At 33.9% G+C, this 17935-nt stretch overlaps 2 protein-coding genes across 2 annotated transcripts; one reads left to right on the top strand and one right to left on the bottom strand.

Annotated features, from left to right (window-relative positions):
- LOC104791749 (UDP-glycosyltransferase 90A1-like) lies at nucleotides 1266–3595 on the bottom strand (the record flags this gene model as incomplete). The annotated part of the gene is given in 3 exon segments (XM_010517718.2): nucleotides 1266–1425; nucleotides 1525–1860; nucleotides 2633–3595. Coding segments are annotated over 3 exon segments (1417 nt in total), but the record flags the coding sequence as incomplete, so codon positions are not given.
- LOC104791760 (pentatricopeptide repeat-containing protein At2g16880-like) lies at nucleotides 15235–17576 on the top strand. The gene has a single exon (XM_010517727.2). It carries the CDS (start codon nucleotides 15276–15278, stop codon nucleotides 17499–17501), a length of 2226 nt encoding a protein of 741 aa, XP_010516029.1. The 5' UTR covers nucleotides 15235–15275; the 3' UTR covers nucleotides 17502–17576.

The raw sequence follows: 17935 nt of genomic DNA on the forward strand, positions 1-17935 counted from the left end.
TTTTTTTTTTTTTTTTTTTTTGTGTCGTACTACTATATATGTGTTTGGATCGCAAGCGTCTAGATTTAGTGCATTATATAACTAGTTGTCTATGTCACAAGTCTTATTTGCGCACCTGTTTTGCATGCAAGAATCAGAGCTCGCCGTAATTAGTTTGGCAACCAAACATGACTAATTCTGCAAACGCTTCTTAAAAGCTTCTAAAACTGATAATCTGCGCAATATAACTCAAAATTAAAAATGATAATTACCAAGTGTGTAGTCAGTGTAGTAACTATTAGTGGTGAAACAAAATCGATAATTCTGTAATGGAAGTTGAATTTAATGGCTAGAAGAGTTGTAATCTCAGTGGGACGTATACGAAATTATCTCACATCTAAATTTGGACAAGAATTTTGACATTTTATAAGTGAGATGGACGATCTACTAATTACCAATTGGTTTTGAATTGGAAACCCATAATCTAATATGAAATAAAAGTCCGATCTACATATTGTTCAAACCTATCCATGATCCGTTTGACCCAGATAAATTCACTGGCCGAAAATAAGAGATCTATGATTAGAAGAGTACGTCATCATCTCAATAAGGCGTATTAGAGATAACAATATCATACATGGAAAGTTGGACAAGTATTCTAACTAGTATATAAGAAATCTGGGTTCATACACCAATTGGTTTTGAACGTGAATCTCATAATTTAATACGTTATAGAGAAAGTGGTCCACCAATTGAGCACCCTAAAAAATGATTGAAAGGGTCCAAACAAATTATTTTGAAATTTTGTTTTTATCTTTGACATAATTATATCATTTTTTAATATATACCTTTCTATTATCATTTTTGTGAAATAACTAATATTGAAAAAATCAAAACAAATTGTTTGAAAAAAAATTGAAAACCAAAAACTATTATAATCTTTTCACAATCTTTTACTGTTAGGGCCGTCCAAAAATTGTTTCTGCCCGGTACCACATGCACGTTGGTTACAATCGATATTCATTTTGAAGTTATGCCCATAATGGCATGAGACTAGTTTAGCACTTAAGCTTAATCGGTTAAGTTAATCATCATCAAAATCATCAAATGAAAGTCAATATATTATAGCCATCACCGATAATCTTTTCAACCAAAGCAAGACTTACACATAATATATATTTGGTTTTACAGTATATTAGTATACGAACAAGTCTAAAGCCGGCTTAGATATCCAGTCTTCAAATCATTAATCATTAATCATTAATCTATTCATTATTCATTAGTACCGTTCGACTCTCTACTCTTACATAACTCTTGAAGGATCAAATCTAAGTTCTTCCAAGACGAACCAGTCCCTTCGACCAATGCTGCTTGTGCCATTTTTGAATATTCTTTTACATTCTTTCTTGCGATTTTTCCCGTTTCTCCTTCCATTAGTTCTTTAATCTGTGAAATAAAAAGAGACATTTAAAAAAAAAAAAGTCTATATAACCGTGAACATATCTATATATAAACTCAATAATTTTATTTATTTATTTGTAATACCTTTTGAGTTATTTCCTCTCTTGTCACGAATCCTTCTAGACTTCCATCTTCGGTTTCAACTCTTACCCCGACCTTTATCTCCTCCACAACCATCTTCGCGTTGAGTGGTTGCTCGGCCATCATCGGCCAAGCCAGCAACGGGACCCCAACGCATATGCTCTCTTGCGCTGAGTTCCATCCACAATGGCTCAAAAATCCATTGACACTTTCATGTGACAATATCTCCCACTGGTCTACCCAATCTCTCACTATCATCCCACTCTCTCTTATCCTATTTTTGAATCCTTCTCCAAGAATCTCTTCCACGTCTTTTCTCGTGACCCACAGAAAGTTCACCTAAAGAATCAAACACGTCAATGATACAAAATACTTTTATTTTACTCGACATGCATTAATAACCATACATTACAATTAATGCGTAACTCGTTAAGTGTCGCATCCTAGACTAAAGTCATGGAATTTAGGTCGACGAAAGCTGGGTATGTCTATTTTAATAGTATATAAGATGAATATACAAATTTCTGTTGTAACTATTACACATGGTTCATGGCATAGATTATTCATTGTTTATTTAATTTTTAGCTATGATTTGACGCCCTCTTTTTTGGTTATTTACAAGAATTTTCCATTATAATTCAAACACATCATAAAATAATTTTTTTTGATTCGACATCTGCATTTATAAACTACTCTGTCTATTTTTTATTAGTTGTCGTTTAACGTTGTTTCACACAGATTAAGAAAATCATTAATTTTATTGTTTTAATTCTTTTAAATATATTTTATAATTTTTTGTTTGGTTAAAACATTAAAACAGTTGGATAAAATTAGAGTATTTATAAAACATTTGCATTGGAAATCTAAAACGACAAGTATTATGACACAAAATTTTAACTCTAGAACGACAATTAATAAAAAACGGAGGGAGTATACTTTAAGCCAACTTGTTGATTTACACCCTAAGTTTATTTAAGGTCACGAACTTAGGTTTATTAAAACTCTTTGAACCGTTCAATCAGAAACTTGTAAATATATCGATAAACAGACATCTAACTTTTATAACCATTTCATTGGGTTGGACGGTTGGTTAGAGACTTAGAGTACGTACCTTTGAATCTTCCAAGCCTAAAGCTAGTTCCATAAGCTGCTTGTTCGATAACTCTGCCTGCGTTCCAAACGCCACGTACAAAACCGGACGCCCTTCCTCTAGCTTCCGATCCAACCAACGGATCCAAACCGGTTTAGTACTCACTCGTTTATTAGGAGGATCTGTCAAACACAGTGGACCAACACACCACGACTTTTTTCTATTAGAGTTGGTGTAGTCAACGAATTTTGACTCAAGCTCGTAGAAGCTATTTACTAAAAACCCATGGCTTGTACTGGTCGACATGATTTGGTCCGTAAATAGTTCGAGCGCTGGACCCGGAACGGTGGTAGTACCAATGTTCAAATCACACTTTTTGACCTGGATCCATGGAAAGTCCGGTACAGCCACCGGTTCGATATCAGATTTAGTATCCGGTTCGGTAAAGAGTTTGTGTTTGAAAACAGACATGCAGACAGCGGAGGCGTAAGAGTTAATGCCGTAGAAGAGCAACCTAGGAATCTTGAACTTAGCTGCAGATTCTGATGTCCACCAGAGGAATCCATCTGAGACCATAAATGAAACTTGGGGAAGATTCTTGAGTGTTTCTTCAACGAATGGTTGGAGAAGCTTCGTGGCGCGTGTGAAGGGCACGTAGAGTGACATGGAAGGGAGCTTGTCCGTGCTCTCGACGCCGGGAGGGATTCCGGTGATGTTTCCCGGGAAAGGGAGAGAGATGACTTTGATCTCCGGTGTTTTGGAGAGGAACTCTGAGACGAATGGTTGGTTCTTGGGAGTGGTGAAGACGGTGACGGTGACGGAGATGGTTGGTTCTTTGCCGCAGTGACTGAGGAGGAGACGACCGAACTGGAGGAGGGGGATGGTGTGGCCTTTTGACATGTAAGGGAAGAGAACCACGTGATGATGTGTTGAAACTGCCATTATGTGTTGTTTTCTTTGATGCTCACGATCTGTTTGGTCCGGAAACATACTAGATATATATATATGGATGTGATATTTGATTAATTATTTGGTTATTATCAAAATAGCATGACAATAGAGTTGGTGCATTAAATAACATTTTTTTATTTATAAAAAGATTTTTTTATTTCTTTTTTTTTGGACAAATTTAATCAAAAGATTGTTTTTTGTTTTTTCAACGACACGCGTTAAAGTGAGGAAACCATAATTATAAACAAAAGAACAATATTTATAATTTACCACAAAAGTATGTGTCAAACAATCAGCTAACGGATTTAAATTAGTGAGATAGAAGAAAGTTAAAAAAAAAAAAAAAAAACAATCATTCGGCAAAGAACAGTGTCATCTTTGATGTTTAAGAAACACATTACTTAGTTTATTGTTTTCATATCAAGTTACAAGTGAGTTTGCTNAAAAAAAAAAAAAAAAAAAGAAACAATTTACAAGTTATTTCTTTTGGCCTAAACAATTGTATTCTAATTACAAGTCACACGTAAGAAAATTTAATATACGATAACACATTTTTGATATCACACCTATGATACTTTGCAACTCGTTAATTTTAGTTTACAAAATTAGTTATCGATTATCAATAACTTGCACATTGTATTAAGTTGGAGACACATTGATGGATGATGAGAATAGCAAAAACCATTATACATCGGTGTAGTCCAACATTTACTTACACCATATATCAACATTATGTATATACAAATGAATATTTTGTAATTTTACATTCATTTTTAATATAAATACATTTATTTCAAATCAGTGAAATCTAATTAAATGGCATATCCAACACTAGAAAGCAACTATGACAATTTGTGCAACGCTAGAAAAAGTGATAATCCATGCATTATTAAAACTCAAAACTGACAGATTGTGTAATTTCTCCTATATTAATAATGCTTGTAGCTAGCCTTATATAAAAATATCATCAGTAATTTTGTCAAATTGTTTAATTTCCCCCATATTAATGGCCATCTTAAACGTCAAAATTATACGAAGAAAGGAAAAGAATCACGCAAGATTTGGGCAAGACAGGTGTTAGGAATCACTTTCTCACGGAAGCAAAGACCATAGGTTCTCTAAATTTCTTCTAGAAACAAATACTCTAGAAATATAATAATATATACAAAATGGAAGAAGATAAAAGATAGGGGATTCAATATCCTCTTCGGAATCCTTTCGTATTATATCACCACTAGAAAATAATATGTTAAGGTATAAAAAATATATAAAATCAAATATGCATCACCACTAATATAATAAATATATTTAATCATAAAAAAAAATATATGTTTATATATATATAGGGAATTATGAGATTTGATTATGGCCTTTAAAGTAGTAAAAATAATTCTTCCCATTGTGTGTTTGAAATTTTATCTGACTTTTATACAAAAAGGAACACTATATATGTATAGTGCGATTGAGATGGAACATAAACCATACGAAAGTATATCGTTTCGCCCCCACGAAACGCATGAAAGCCAACCTCATGTTGTGACAATGTCGCTCTAGGCAATGTCTCGCCGTTCGTCTTTCTTTTTCTCATTTGTTTCTATACATATGTCCTTTTCCCTTCTACTTTTTTTTTTGCACTACATCTATTATCTATACCTATAACTTTATGATATTTTGTAGATACGTATATACAATTACTTCTTCTTCTAGAAGTTCACTTTATAAAACATTATATAGCTTCATGTCATGTTGGCTCGTTTCTTCTTCTAGAAATTCACTTTATAAACATTATATTATATAGCTTCATGTCATGTTGGCTCGTTTCGTCGACATACATAGAATATATAATGCTTCTTCAATAGTTAAATTAGATGTTCTGAATTTTAAAATCAAATGCTTATATTTATGTTAATATATATATATATATATATATGTAGTTATTAATTTATAACTGATAAAACATTGTATTTATAATCTATTGGTTTGTATTCGTGTTGTTATTGTATCATCATCGCCATAGAGTGTGTCAGTGATTGTAAATTAGTGAAAACGAATCGTTTATAGTTTTGTACCTTCCAGACGTTATATCGTATATTGTTATAGAGATAAAAATACATATGATTGTGAACCCGATTTCCCTCTCAAATTTGGATACTTTTTACTTGTTTTTTTGTTTCCCGTTCTTCTTGTTTTTTTCTTCACTTTTAGTCTCTATATTCAATTTGTATAGCACTACAATATGCAATTACAATATACACTCGATAAATTAAGTAAAAAATGAGTTTTCGATTACAAGCGATGAACAGTACGTCATGCACACATGTTCTTATCACTTCCTTTTCTAGAAGAGCATCAACATGTTGGATAAACTTAAAGTTTATAAGAGATTTCCTAATCGAGTTATGCTTAAGGAGATAAGGGTTAATATGTTTAAGAGTTATCTAAATATAGGGTGATTCCTCGTAGGAATTGGTTTTGGTGTTTTATATAAAAGGAGGTGTTAAGGTCTGCATAAGAAGAGTTTTTGAGAAAGAAAGATTAAGCTTGAGAGTTTGTAAGAGCTTAAAGTTTTGAATTATTATCTTTAAGCATATATAAGAGAGTTATTCTTTAAAACATTCTTTTGTTCTTAATCTTTCTTGCTAGAATCTAAATTTGGTAGCAGAGCTTTCAGGTTATACAACCATGAGTGAATTGGCCACAACCACCAACAAGCCGAAGGAAGGAGGTTCTTTGGCAATACAATGTCTGATGCTAAATAGTGCCAACTACACTGTTTGGTCCATGCGAATGATTGTAACACTGCGAGTAAACAAGGTTTGGGAGACAATTGATCCATGATCAGATGATGCAGAGAAGAATGATCTTGCGAGGGCTTTGCTGTTTCAGTCCATACCATAATCACTAATTCTACAAGTTGGTGATCAAAAAACCTCCAAAGCTGTTTGGGAAGCTATCAAATCAAGGAATATTGGTGCAGACAAGGTGAAAGAGGCGAGACTGCAGACATTGATGGCTGAGTTTGACAGGTTGAAGATGAAAGAAACCGACACCATCAATGACTTTCTCGGTAAACTCTCTGAAATTTCTACAAAATCAGCATCCTTAGGTGCGACTATTGAAGATTGTCAAGAAATTTCTCAAAAGATTACCAAGAGCAAGATACATACAGCTAATAGCAGCCCTTGAGCAATTTCTTGATCTCAACACAACCACTTTTGAAGACATCGTTGGCAGATTGAAACTTATGAAGAGCGTATAAGTGAGGAGGAAAGCTCACAGGAGACGGCTCAAAATAAACTCATGTTTGGTAACTCAACTTTTCAGCCACAAGAATTCTCGTATGAAAGAGGTAGAGAAGAGGTCTAGGTCATGGTTGCGGTAGAGGGTGTGGCCGGTTTAACAGTGGTCATTTTGGATATCAACAAAGGGAGTATGGCTATCAACAGAGGGACAAAACCAAAGTCACATGTTATCGTTGTGACAAGCTTGGACATTATGCCTCAGATTGTCCATATCGTTTAGTCAAGCTAATTAAGCTTCAAGAATTGATATATCATGTTTTTTAGGTGTTTGTAGCCATGATATAAGTCTTATTTATAGTCTTTTAGGTGTTTTTAGGTTCTTTGTGAGTCTTTTCAGGGTTTCTAGGATTTTGCCATGGATGAAGCAAAGTGGGGCAATTTGGAACATTTTGGAGCATTTAACTGAAGGAAATCAAATTGAATCAACTCGTAAAACACCACCCTTGGTGTCGGTCGACACCCCAGTAAGGCGACACAAGAAGACCCAAGTTTTGGAAGATTTACAAATTTGCCCCAAAGTTTTCCAAATTTGCATCATTAGTCCCTGGACGTGTTTAAGGAATATAAATAGGTTTTTTAGGTCATTGTTTAGACCTAAGCATTATTTTCCCTACAACTTTTGAGAGAGAAAACCCTACGAGATTTTAGAGAGCTTTTGGAGAGAAGAATCAAGACTCCTTGAGAGAAGATTCATAACTCCCTTACGTCTTTATTCTCTTTCTTATGCAATTTATTCAGTTATTGATTTGTGTTCTTACAATAATGTCTGAGTAGTTTGCTTATTAGGTTTAGGGTTTTTCACAGGGTTTTTATGATTCATTACATATGTTTATTTAGGATTCATTATCTTTTGTGATCTTTATCTTTGGTTGTTCTTCATATTAATCCTTGATTGACCATCTAGAATTAATAACCTACGAAAATAAATTGATATGAGAATATAATTGATTTTTCTGATTAAACCATTGATGAGCAAAATTACTTCTTGCAAAAATATTTGATTTAGTAATTTTGTAAATAATCTAAACCTGTTTTTAAAGATAATTTTTAACCTAGAATTTTACAAAGGGATTTGGATTTTCTGGTTTTAAATTTAGAGAATATTTGCAATGAGAACTGATTTATTTTACAAAAGAGTATAAAGTTCTATATCTGATTTTTAATTGCTTGAATCCTATTAATTTATTGATTTAATATTCTGTAATTTCCTGAGAAATTCCCTAGACCTAACTTTTTAATCCCTTGAATTTGCACAGCTTTTATTTATTTTTTTGTTTTGCTTTTCTTAATTTAAATTAACTTGTTTAGCGTAATAACAAAACTCTATAATGTGTTGTGTGATCTAGAGTCCTTGTGGAATTCGACCGCTAAGTACTACAATGATCTCTTAATTTGAGAGAGTAGCTCTAGGGTTTAAGTTTGAGCATATCAGGAATAAAAAGATAAGGAAGAAGAAGACACTCATGAAGCTGAATCACTTATGATGCACGAGGTGGTGTATCTTAATGAGAAGAATGTGAAACCGAAGGACTCTGTATGACAACCCGTCCCGTGGACCCCATTAGCCCCCTACTAGCTTGCCCCTATAGGCCCCAAGCTGGCCCTACAAGGCATCGATCCTAACCATTCACCGTGGACAGAAACTCACATCCAAATCCACAACTCAATTGGTGACAGCTTGTCTTGTGGGAAGGTTGTTAAAGGGGGGACCAGGGTTCGAGGAACGCCTGGCGCACCAATAACCTACTGGTGGATTTGGTTATCCACAGTGAGGGGTTAGGATCGATGCCCTGCAAGGCCAGCTTGGAGTCCATTTAGGCGGCTAGTGGGGGGCAAGCGAGGTCCACAGACGGTCCATTAGGGCAGCTAGCGGGGGGCTAGTGGGGTCCGTGGGACGGGTCACACTTTGAGACATGCTCAAATAAAGTTTGTTATCTGGATAATGGTGCCAACAATCATATGACATGAAATAGAGCTTGGTTTTGCAAGATTGACACAACGATCACAGGAAAGGTACGGTTTGGTGATGATTCACGTGTCGACATAAGAGGTAAGGGTTCGATACTGTTTGTAACTAAAGATGGAGGAAGAAAAGTTCTAGCAGAAGTCTATTACATACCAGACCTTAAAAGCAATATCATCAGCCTTGGTCAGGCTACTGAATCTGGTTGTGATGTGAGAATGAGGGAAGACTTCCTAACCTTACACAATCAAGATGAAAATTTGTTGGTGAGAGCAATCCGATCAAGAGATAGGTAAGCTTGGAGGTTGAAAACACAAAATAATTACAGGTTGCTGCTCCAAACGACTCAACAATATATGGCATGCTCGTCTCAGACATATTGGTTTTGAGACCATTAAGAAGATGGTGGCTAAAGAGCTAGTGATTGGGATATCTAGTTCTCCTAGGGATAAAGAAACATGTTCTTCGTTTCTGTTTGGCAAGCAAGCAAGGCAAGCGTTTCAAAATCAATCTCCTATCGAGCCTCACAACCACTTGAACTCGTTCATGGGGATCTCTGTGGACCTATCTCACCATCTACAGCTGCACAAAAGAAATATGTCTATATGCAAATCGATGATCACTCTCGTTATATGTGGTGTGTTCTTCCGAGAGAGAAAAGTGAGGCATTCGAGAAGTTTAAAGTGTTCAAAGCTTTGGTTGAGCAAGAAACTGGAACCACTATCAAGACTTTTCGCACAGGTAGAGGAGGAGAGTTCTTATCTGCAGAGTTTCAGCTTTTTGTGAGAAAGAGGGAATCAATAGGCATCTGACTGCACCCTACACGCCTCAACAAAATGGAGTGGTGGAAAGAAGAAATAGAACACTACTTGGTATGACTCGTAGTATCTTAAAACACATGAACATGCCAAACTATTTGTAGGTAGAGGCGGTAAGACACTCAACCTATCTTATAAACAGAGTAGGAACGAGAGTGTTAGAAGATCAAACACCTTATTAAGCATTTAAAAAGAAGAAGCTGAATGTAGAACATCTGCGAGTGTTTGGTTGTGTTTGTTATGCTAAGACGAAAGCTCCAAATCTCAGGAAATTTGATGATAGACAAGAATGATAGTAAATCTTGGAACAAAACCCGGTTCCAAAGCTTATCGACTTCTCAATCCGACAAATCAAAAGATTGTTGTGAGCAGAGATGTTTTTTTTGATGAGAGCAAAAGCTGGAAGTGGAAGGAATCAGAAGAAGCTACTACGAATTCAGGAATGTTCACTCTTAGTTTAAGAGAATTTGGAAATAACGGAATCAGGGAAAGTGAAGTCATTGCAAAGACAAAGGAAAACAGAGAGAATAATGATACTATTGATGAGATAGCAGAAGAATCTAGTGATGAAGCAGTAAATACAGAGGAACAAAATGAAGATGAGCATAATACGGAGGAACATGTTGGAGAGCAACATGAACATCATGCTCAGCCAATATCAGTGTTAAGAAGATCAGAGAGGGTGGCTACAAAACCAAGTTATCTAAAGGATTATGTGATGTTAGCAGAGATCTATGGAGAACACTTGTTGCTTACTATCAATGAAGAACCATGGGATTTTAGTGAAGCAAGCAAGTCAAAAGTTTGGAGAGATGCATGTGAAGAAGAGATAGCTTCGATAGTAAAGAACAAGACATGGAGCTTAGATGATCTTCCTATTGGTTGCAAGCCAATTGGCTTAAAATGGGTTTTTAAAGTGAAACACAATTCTGGTAACAGCGTGAACAAGTACAAAGCAAGGCTTGTGGCTAAGGGGTATGTACGGAGACATGGTATTGATGTCGATGAAGTATTTGCCGTAGTAGCTCGTCTTGAGATGATTCATTTTATCATTGCTTTAGCAGCCTCCAATGGTTGGGAAATACATCATCTAGATGTGAAAACTGCGTTCCTTCATGAGGAGGTAAAAGAAGATGTGTATGTTACTCAGCCTGATGGTTTCGTAACTAGAGGAAGAGAGGAGAAGGTTTACAAATTACACAAGGCGCTTTATGGACTTAAGCAAGCGCCTCGGGCATGGAACACTAAGCTGAATAAAAAAATTTTGGACTTAAAGTTTGAGAAGTGCTCCAAGGAACCATCACTTTATAGAAAACGATAACATGAACATCTTCTAATTATAGCAGTTTATGTGGACGACTTGGTAGTCAGAGGCTCTAGTCTAAAGCTGATACTTGATTTTAAGAAAGGTATGGCAGGAAAGTTTGAAATGAGTGATCTGAGAAAACTTACCTATTATCTTGGTATTGAAGTGTTTCAAGACAAAGGTGGAATATTATTAAAGCAAGAGAGATATGCTAGAAAGATCTTGGAAGAGGCTGGCATGAGTGAGTGCAACTCGGTTCTCATACCAATGGAGTTTGGTCTGGAACTATCAAATTCAATACATGAAAGGGGTATTGAAGGAAAAAAATTTAGAAAAATTATTGGATGTCTGAGGTACTCGGCCGGATCAATACATCCTGCTCCATACTCGACCGGATCTTACCTTCTCTGTTGGAATTTTGAGTAGATACTTGGTGGAGCAAAAGGAATCACATGGTGTTGCACTAAAACAAGTTCTAAGGTATCTTCGAGGAACACTCTCATTTGGTCTGCATTTTAGACAAGTAAGCAAAACTGGTTTGATAGGTTATAGTGATAGCAGTCATGGTGTGGATTTAGATGATGGAAAAAGTATTGCAGGTCATGTTTTCTATCTCAATGAGTGTCTAATCACTTGGTGTTCTCAGAAACAACAAGTTGTTGCTCTATCCTCTTGCTAAGCAGAATTCATGGCTGCTACGGAAGCATCTAAGCAGGCTATTTGGCTTCAAGATCTTTTTGCTGAGATAGTTGGGACTGATAGCAAGAGGGTGACCATTCGAGTTGATAATAAGTCTGCAATTTCCCTCACTAATAACCCTGTCTTTCATGGTCGGAGTAACCATATCCATCGAAAATATTATTTTATTCGGGAATGTGTTGAGAATGGGCAGGTTGATGTAGAACATGTTCCAAGTACTGCACAGAGAGCTGACATCTTGACAAAAACAAGTTCAGAGAGATGAGGGATCATATTGGAGTTCATGGTGTATGAAAGAATGATTTCAAGCTTATGGAGGGGGAGGGGAGAATGTTGGATAAGCTTGAAGTTTACAAGAGATTTCCTAATCGAATTATGATTAAGGAGATAAGGGTTAAATATGTTTAGGAGTTATCTAGACATAGGGTGATTCCTAATAGGAATTGGTTTTAGTGTTTTATATAAAAAGAGGTGTTAAGGTCTGCATAAGACATAAGACATAAAGTTTTTGGAAAAGAAAAATTAAGCTTGGGAGTTATAAAAGCTTAAAGTTTTGAGTTATTTTCTTTAAGTATATATAAAAGAGTTATTCTTAAAAACATTATTTTGTTCTTAATCTTTCTTGCTAGAATCTAAACATCATACGTCGTCTCAGTTCATGTTGGCTTGTTTCTTCGACATTAACATAAAAAATCTAATGTTTATACTTTAATAATTAGTAGACTAAATGTTGTTAAAAAGCTAAAATATTTGGAATTTTTTAAGACTGTTGGGTTTAAGGGGCTGTCTAAAACTGGTAGGAAAACACAACATTTTAAATGAGAGCCTTTTCTTCTCAAATATGTTTTTCTCACTATACTTTTTCAATGAACAGAAACCTGTGAAGTGTATATATATTAATCTTAGAAAAGTAGTTCACTTGAACTTTTAGCTGGTATTTTGATCATCTTGTTTTATTACAGGTTGGCTGCTAATGGTAATTAATGTACAAATTTTGGAATATGTACTTGAATGAACTTTAATCTCTATTATATTATTTAAGCAACCCTTTAAACAAATAACCCTACTCCAAAGTGGTATATTATACAAAATGCCAATGTATTTAATTACCAAATATAATAGCCTCATCTTAATATTAATTTGTTGTAACCAGAAAACATATTTTTTATTAATATAGTTATTAAAAGAAAACAAATTCACGTAAATATTAATATAGTTATTTTTTAGTGTTTATTAATTGTTTTCTTTTTATTTTTCAACTCAAAAAATCTTATAAAATCAGAAAAAAATTTGAACAATAAATATTTATGTGAAAAATATATTATAAATATTTTAACAACAATATTTTAGAAAAATAAAATCTTATAAAACGATATAATTTTTTTATAGCCCAATATTTTTGAAATTATTTACTGAAATTATTTTAACAGATTTCATTTACTGTTTCAGAAATCTTAGGAAACAATAATAAACTATTTAGAACAATTATAAGACTTAATTCTATTTATAAAACTAAGATTAAATATATGCATCTCTAAATCGTTTAATAATGACATATATATTTTAAAACTAAGGTACTTCTATTTTAAAATATAAAATATTATCTCTAATTTCTTATATATTTGTTTGCACTTCACATCGACGCAGAGACATTATATTAAAATCTAAGAAATCACAAATATTATATTTTATTTAATATAATATATTATAACTAAAAAAATAAATCAAAAAGTTAAATCTAGATTTCTAAACATGACCGCTTCAATACAGGTTTTATTTTATTTTTAGGATTTTACCAAATTTATATGATTCAAGGATTTGAACATTGTATCATGTAACCAAAACGGGTTGAAATCAGAGTATGAAACTAAGTAAATGAAATGTAAAAGATTATAAAATGTATAGCACATGAACTATCTATACATTTCCATGTGCTAACTATCTAGAATGAAATTATTCTTTAGTCAAGATATACTCATCATAGTTGTTTTTTCAATTGTTTTTCTTTTATTTTTCAACACATTATTTATATAATATATTAAAAATTGTTTAACATTTAAATAATGAAAAGGCTTAAATCATGATATCAACCAATTTTTTCCTTTTTTTTTTATTACAAATTATCAAAATCATAACAAGGTATCAAAAGTATAGTGTTTCCAATTTACATAAGTTAATGCTTTTTATTTTGAACTTAATCCGTATTAATAGAATTTCTACAAAAAAAATAATTCAGAATACATTTATTCATAAATCAACTCAGAAAATCTCAATTTTATATTAAATATATTTTAATCAATTAAAATAAAAAACCTACTTTTGTCAATAGTATCAATAAAAAAAATTATTCATAACATTAATATTAGATTATAACATATGATATTTGAATAACTAGAAATCAAATCTGTCTTACACATAATTTTAACCTTAATTTTTCAAAAACATCTACACAAATTTTTTTACTAGAAAATTGTAAAAAATAATTATGATCAATCATAATATTATTTTTCCTTAAATAATTATTTTGATCATTCGAAATTAAAAGAAAAATAATTATCCACGGAAAACTATTAAACCTCCACTATCTAAAAAGTGCAAGTTACAATTTTTTTTAGCAAATTTTTTACAATTGATGATCTTATTTTGTAAAAGATTTCGTTCATTCACAAATTAATTCAAAAGTTTAGAGGATTTGATATGTATAATTTAATATAATGAGATGATTAACAAATCTACTAAATTTTCTATCGTAAGATAGGTAATATATTGACCTGTCATACTATTCAAAACATATATATATATATATTTATGGGTTAACTTATTTGATACTTATAAATATTCAATTTTTATGATTTTGCACTGAGATCGATGAGTTTTAGTAACAAAAATATTTGGTTATACTCCATTCTACCTCCCACTCATATAATTTTCTTGCACTTTAATTCATTTTTTACATTGACTCAATACCGCTACAAATTGTAAAGCGGGTCATGAGTAAATAAGGGTTTTCTTGATTGTACCATTTCTAAAACATTTAAGGAATTGTATCAAAAACCTAATAATAGTAAGTTGTTAAATTTATTGTGCCGACTATAGTCGAAACCAGAGTATGAAACTAAGTAAATTAAATTTATAAATTATAAAATACGTAGAATAAATCAAATAAAGATAATACTATTATTTTGTGACTAATAAATCAAAATTTACGTAAATATTTTCCCGCATTATACAGTGCGGGTTATCATCTAGTACCTTTTTATTTTCTAAGATAATTTGATCGGTATTGTGTCGTGTTTTGCAGTTATGTGATCAGAAGAAGATTTTCTATGGCAATAGTATATGAAAATGTGGAGCAATTGGTAAGGTTTCCTATTCTAGATTTATGGCCGTCCAAATTTCAATATAGAAAAATTTTAAAAGAAAAATACTTAGATTTCCTATTTCTAGATTTATGGACCGTTGCGTTTGGTTAAGCACACAAACCGAGTCTCCAATTTCAGGTTGGGTGTAATCCCGGTTTAGTTTGCATATTACTGTTTTAGCCATCACAGTGAAAAGCTTAATTTCTTCTTCTTCTTCTTCGAGATCGAGACGATGCAATCTATTCCACTGTTTGCCAACAAAAATGGCGACTTTGAAGCCACCGGAATCTCAATTACTAAAAACCCTAACATCAATCCTCACATCCGAAAAAACCCATCTGCTCGAAACCCTAAACCCCTACATCCCTCAAATCACACAGCCTCTCCTTACCTCTCTCCTCTCTTCTCCTTCACTCGCTAAGAAACCCGAAACCCTAGTCTCCTTCTTCCAATGGGCTCAGACTTCAATCCCAGAAGCGTTTCCATCGGATTCACCTCTTCCCCTTCTCACCGTCGTCCGTTCTCTTATCTCTCACCACAAATTCGCCGACGCCAAGTCTCTTCTCGTCTCCTACATACGCACCTCTGATGCATCTCTCTCTCTTTGCAACTCTCTCATCCACCCGAATCTTCATCTCTCGCCTCGTCCCTCTAAGGCTCTTTTCGACATTGCTCTCAGTGCGTATCTTCATGCTGGAAAGCCTCACGTTGCGTTACAGATCTTTCAGAAGATGGTTCGTTTAAAGCACAAACCAAATCTGCTCACTTGCAACACGCTTCTACTTGGTTTAGTTAGGTACCCTTCTACCTTCTCTATCTCGAGTGCTAGAGAAGTGTTTGATGATATCGTTAAGCTTGGTGTTTCGGTAAATGTGATGACTTTCAATGTTTTGGTTAATGGGTATTGCTTAGAAGGCAAGCTTGAGGATGCTGTAGGGATGTTAGAGAGGATGGTTAGTGACTTCAATGTGAATCCTGATAATGTTACTTACAATACGATTCTGAAAGCAATGTCTAAGAGAGGGCGTTTGAATGATGTTAAGGAACTGTTGTTGGATATGAAGAAGAACGGATTGGTGCCAAATAGGGTTACTTACAATAATTTAGTGTATGGTTACTGTAAGCTGGGTTCGTTGAAAGAAGCATTTCAGATTGTGGAGCTGATGAAGCAAACAAACATATTACCAGATCTTTGGACGTATAACATGCTGATCAGTGGGCTTTGCAATACGGGCAGTATCAGGGAAGCTCTTGAATTAATGGATGAGATGAAGCATTTGAAGTTACAGCCAGATGTGGTTACTTACAATACATTGATTGATGGGTGTTTCGAATCGGGGTTTAGTTTGGAGGCTAGGAAGTTATTGGAGCAAATGGAGAATGATGGTATTAAACCTAACCAAGTGACTCACAATATATCTCTTAAGTGGTTTTGTAAGGAAGAGCAAAGGGAAGTGGTTACTAGAAAGGTGAAGGAATTGGTGGAAGTGCACGGGTTTTGTCCTGATAGAGTAACTTATCACACTCTAATTAAAGCATATTTGAAAGTAGGAGATTTGAGTGGTGCTCTTGAGATGATGCGTGAGATGGGGCAAAAAGGCTTTAAGATGAATACTATTACCCTTAATACCATTCTTGATGCTCTATGTAAAGAGAGGAAACCTGATGATGCTTACATTTTGCTGAATAGTGCGTGCAAACGAGGATATATTGTTGACGGGGTTAGTTATGGCACACTGATCACAGGATACTTCAGGGAAGAAAAAGTGGAGAAAGCTTTGGAGATGTGGGATGAGATGAAGAAGACAAAGATAACTCCTACGGTGAGCACGTTCAACTCTGTAATTGGAGGTCTCTGTCACCATGGAAAAACTGAGCTAGCAATGGAGAAATTCGATGAGCTTGCAGGGAGTGGTTTGCTTCCTGATGATAGTACTTTCAATTCAATCATCCTCGGATACTGCAAAGAAGGACGGGTCGAGAAAGCATTCGAGTTTTATAACGAATCGATCAAACACTCTTTCAAGCCTGATAACTATACATGCAACATTCTTCTCAATGGTCTTTGTAAAGAGTGTATGACAGAAAAGGCTCTTAATTTCTTCAATACTCTAATCGAGGAGAGAGAGGTTGATACAGTTACATACAACACGATGATCTCGGCTTTCTGTAAGGACAAGAAGTTAAAAGAAGCATATGATCTTCTATCCGAAATGGAGGAGAAAGGACTGGAGCCTGATCGGTTTACATACAACAGTATCATCACTTCACTTACGGAAGATGGTAAGCTGAGTGAAGCAGATGAACTGTTGGCGAAAATTTCTGAAAAGTTTGGCTCGATGAAGCAGAATTTGCAGGCAGAAACAGAGAAAAATCAAACAACAACAAGTGAATCAAAGGAGGAACTTAACACTGAAGCTATTGCTTATTCAGATGTAATAAATGAACTCTGTAGTAGAGGAAGATTAGAGGGGCATTCAATATCTTGAAGGAAGAACATTTTTTTTTCATTTTGTATCTCGATTTTCTTAAATTATACTTTGCTAAAAGACATTAATATATAGTTTCCATATGTTTAAAATGATTTTTGTTTAAAATGATTTATATTTTTAAAAACAATTTTATATAGGGGTATAACTTCTTAGAAATATTTCAAGTGTCATATATTTACATCAATCTTAACATTCAAAACAATTTTGAAAGTTGAAATTCAAATAAGAAAACCTAGACTGAATTATTTATATTTCTAGGAATAACTAAAGTCAGTTTGATGCTAAACAAAAAAAAAAAGTTATTCCTCTAATTGGGAAAAATGTCAAAAAAAAGTCATGAACTAACCAAAATTGTTGAAAAAAATCATGATCTTTACTTGTGGTTAATTAATCTTCCAATTTTTATTGACTTTCCAAGTAAATCACGACCT

This window comes from Camelina sativa, chromosome 1, assembly GCF_000633955.1.
Source record: "Camelina sativa cultivar DH55 chromosome 1, Cs, whole genome shotgun sequence".
NCBI lineage: Eukaryota > Viridiplantae > Streptophyta > Magnoliopsida > Brassicales > Brassicaceae > Camelina > Camelina sativa.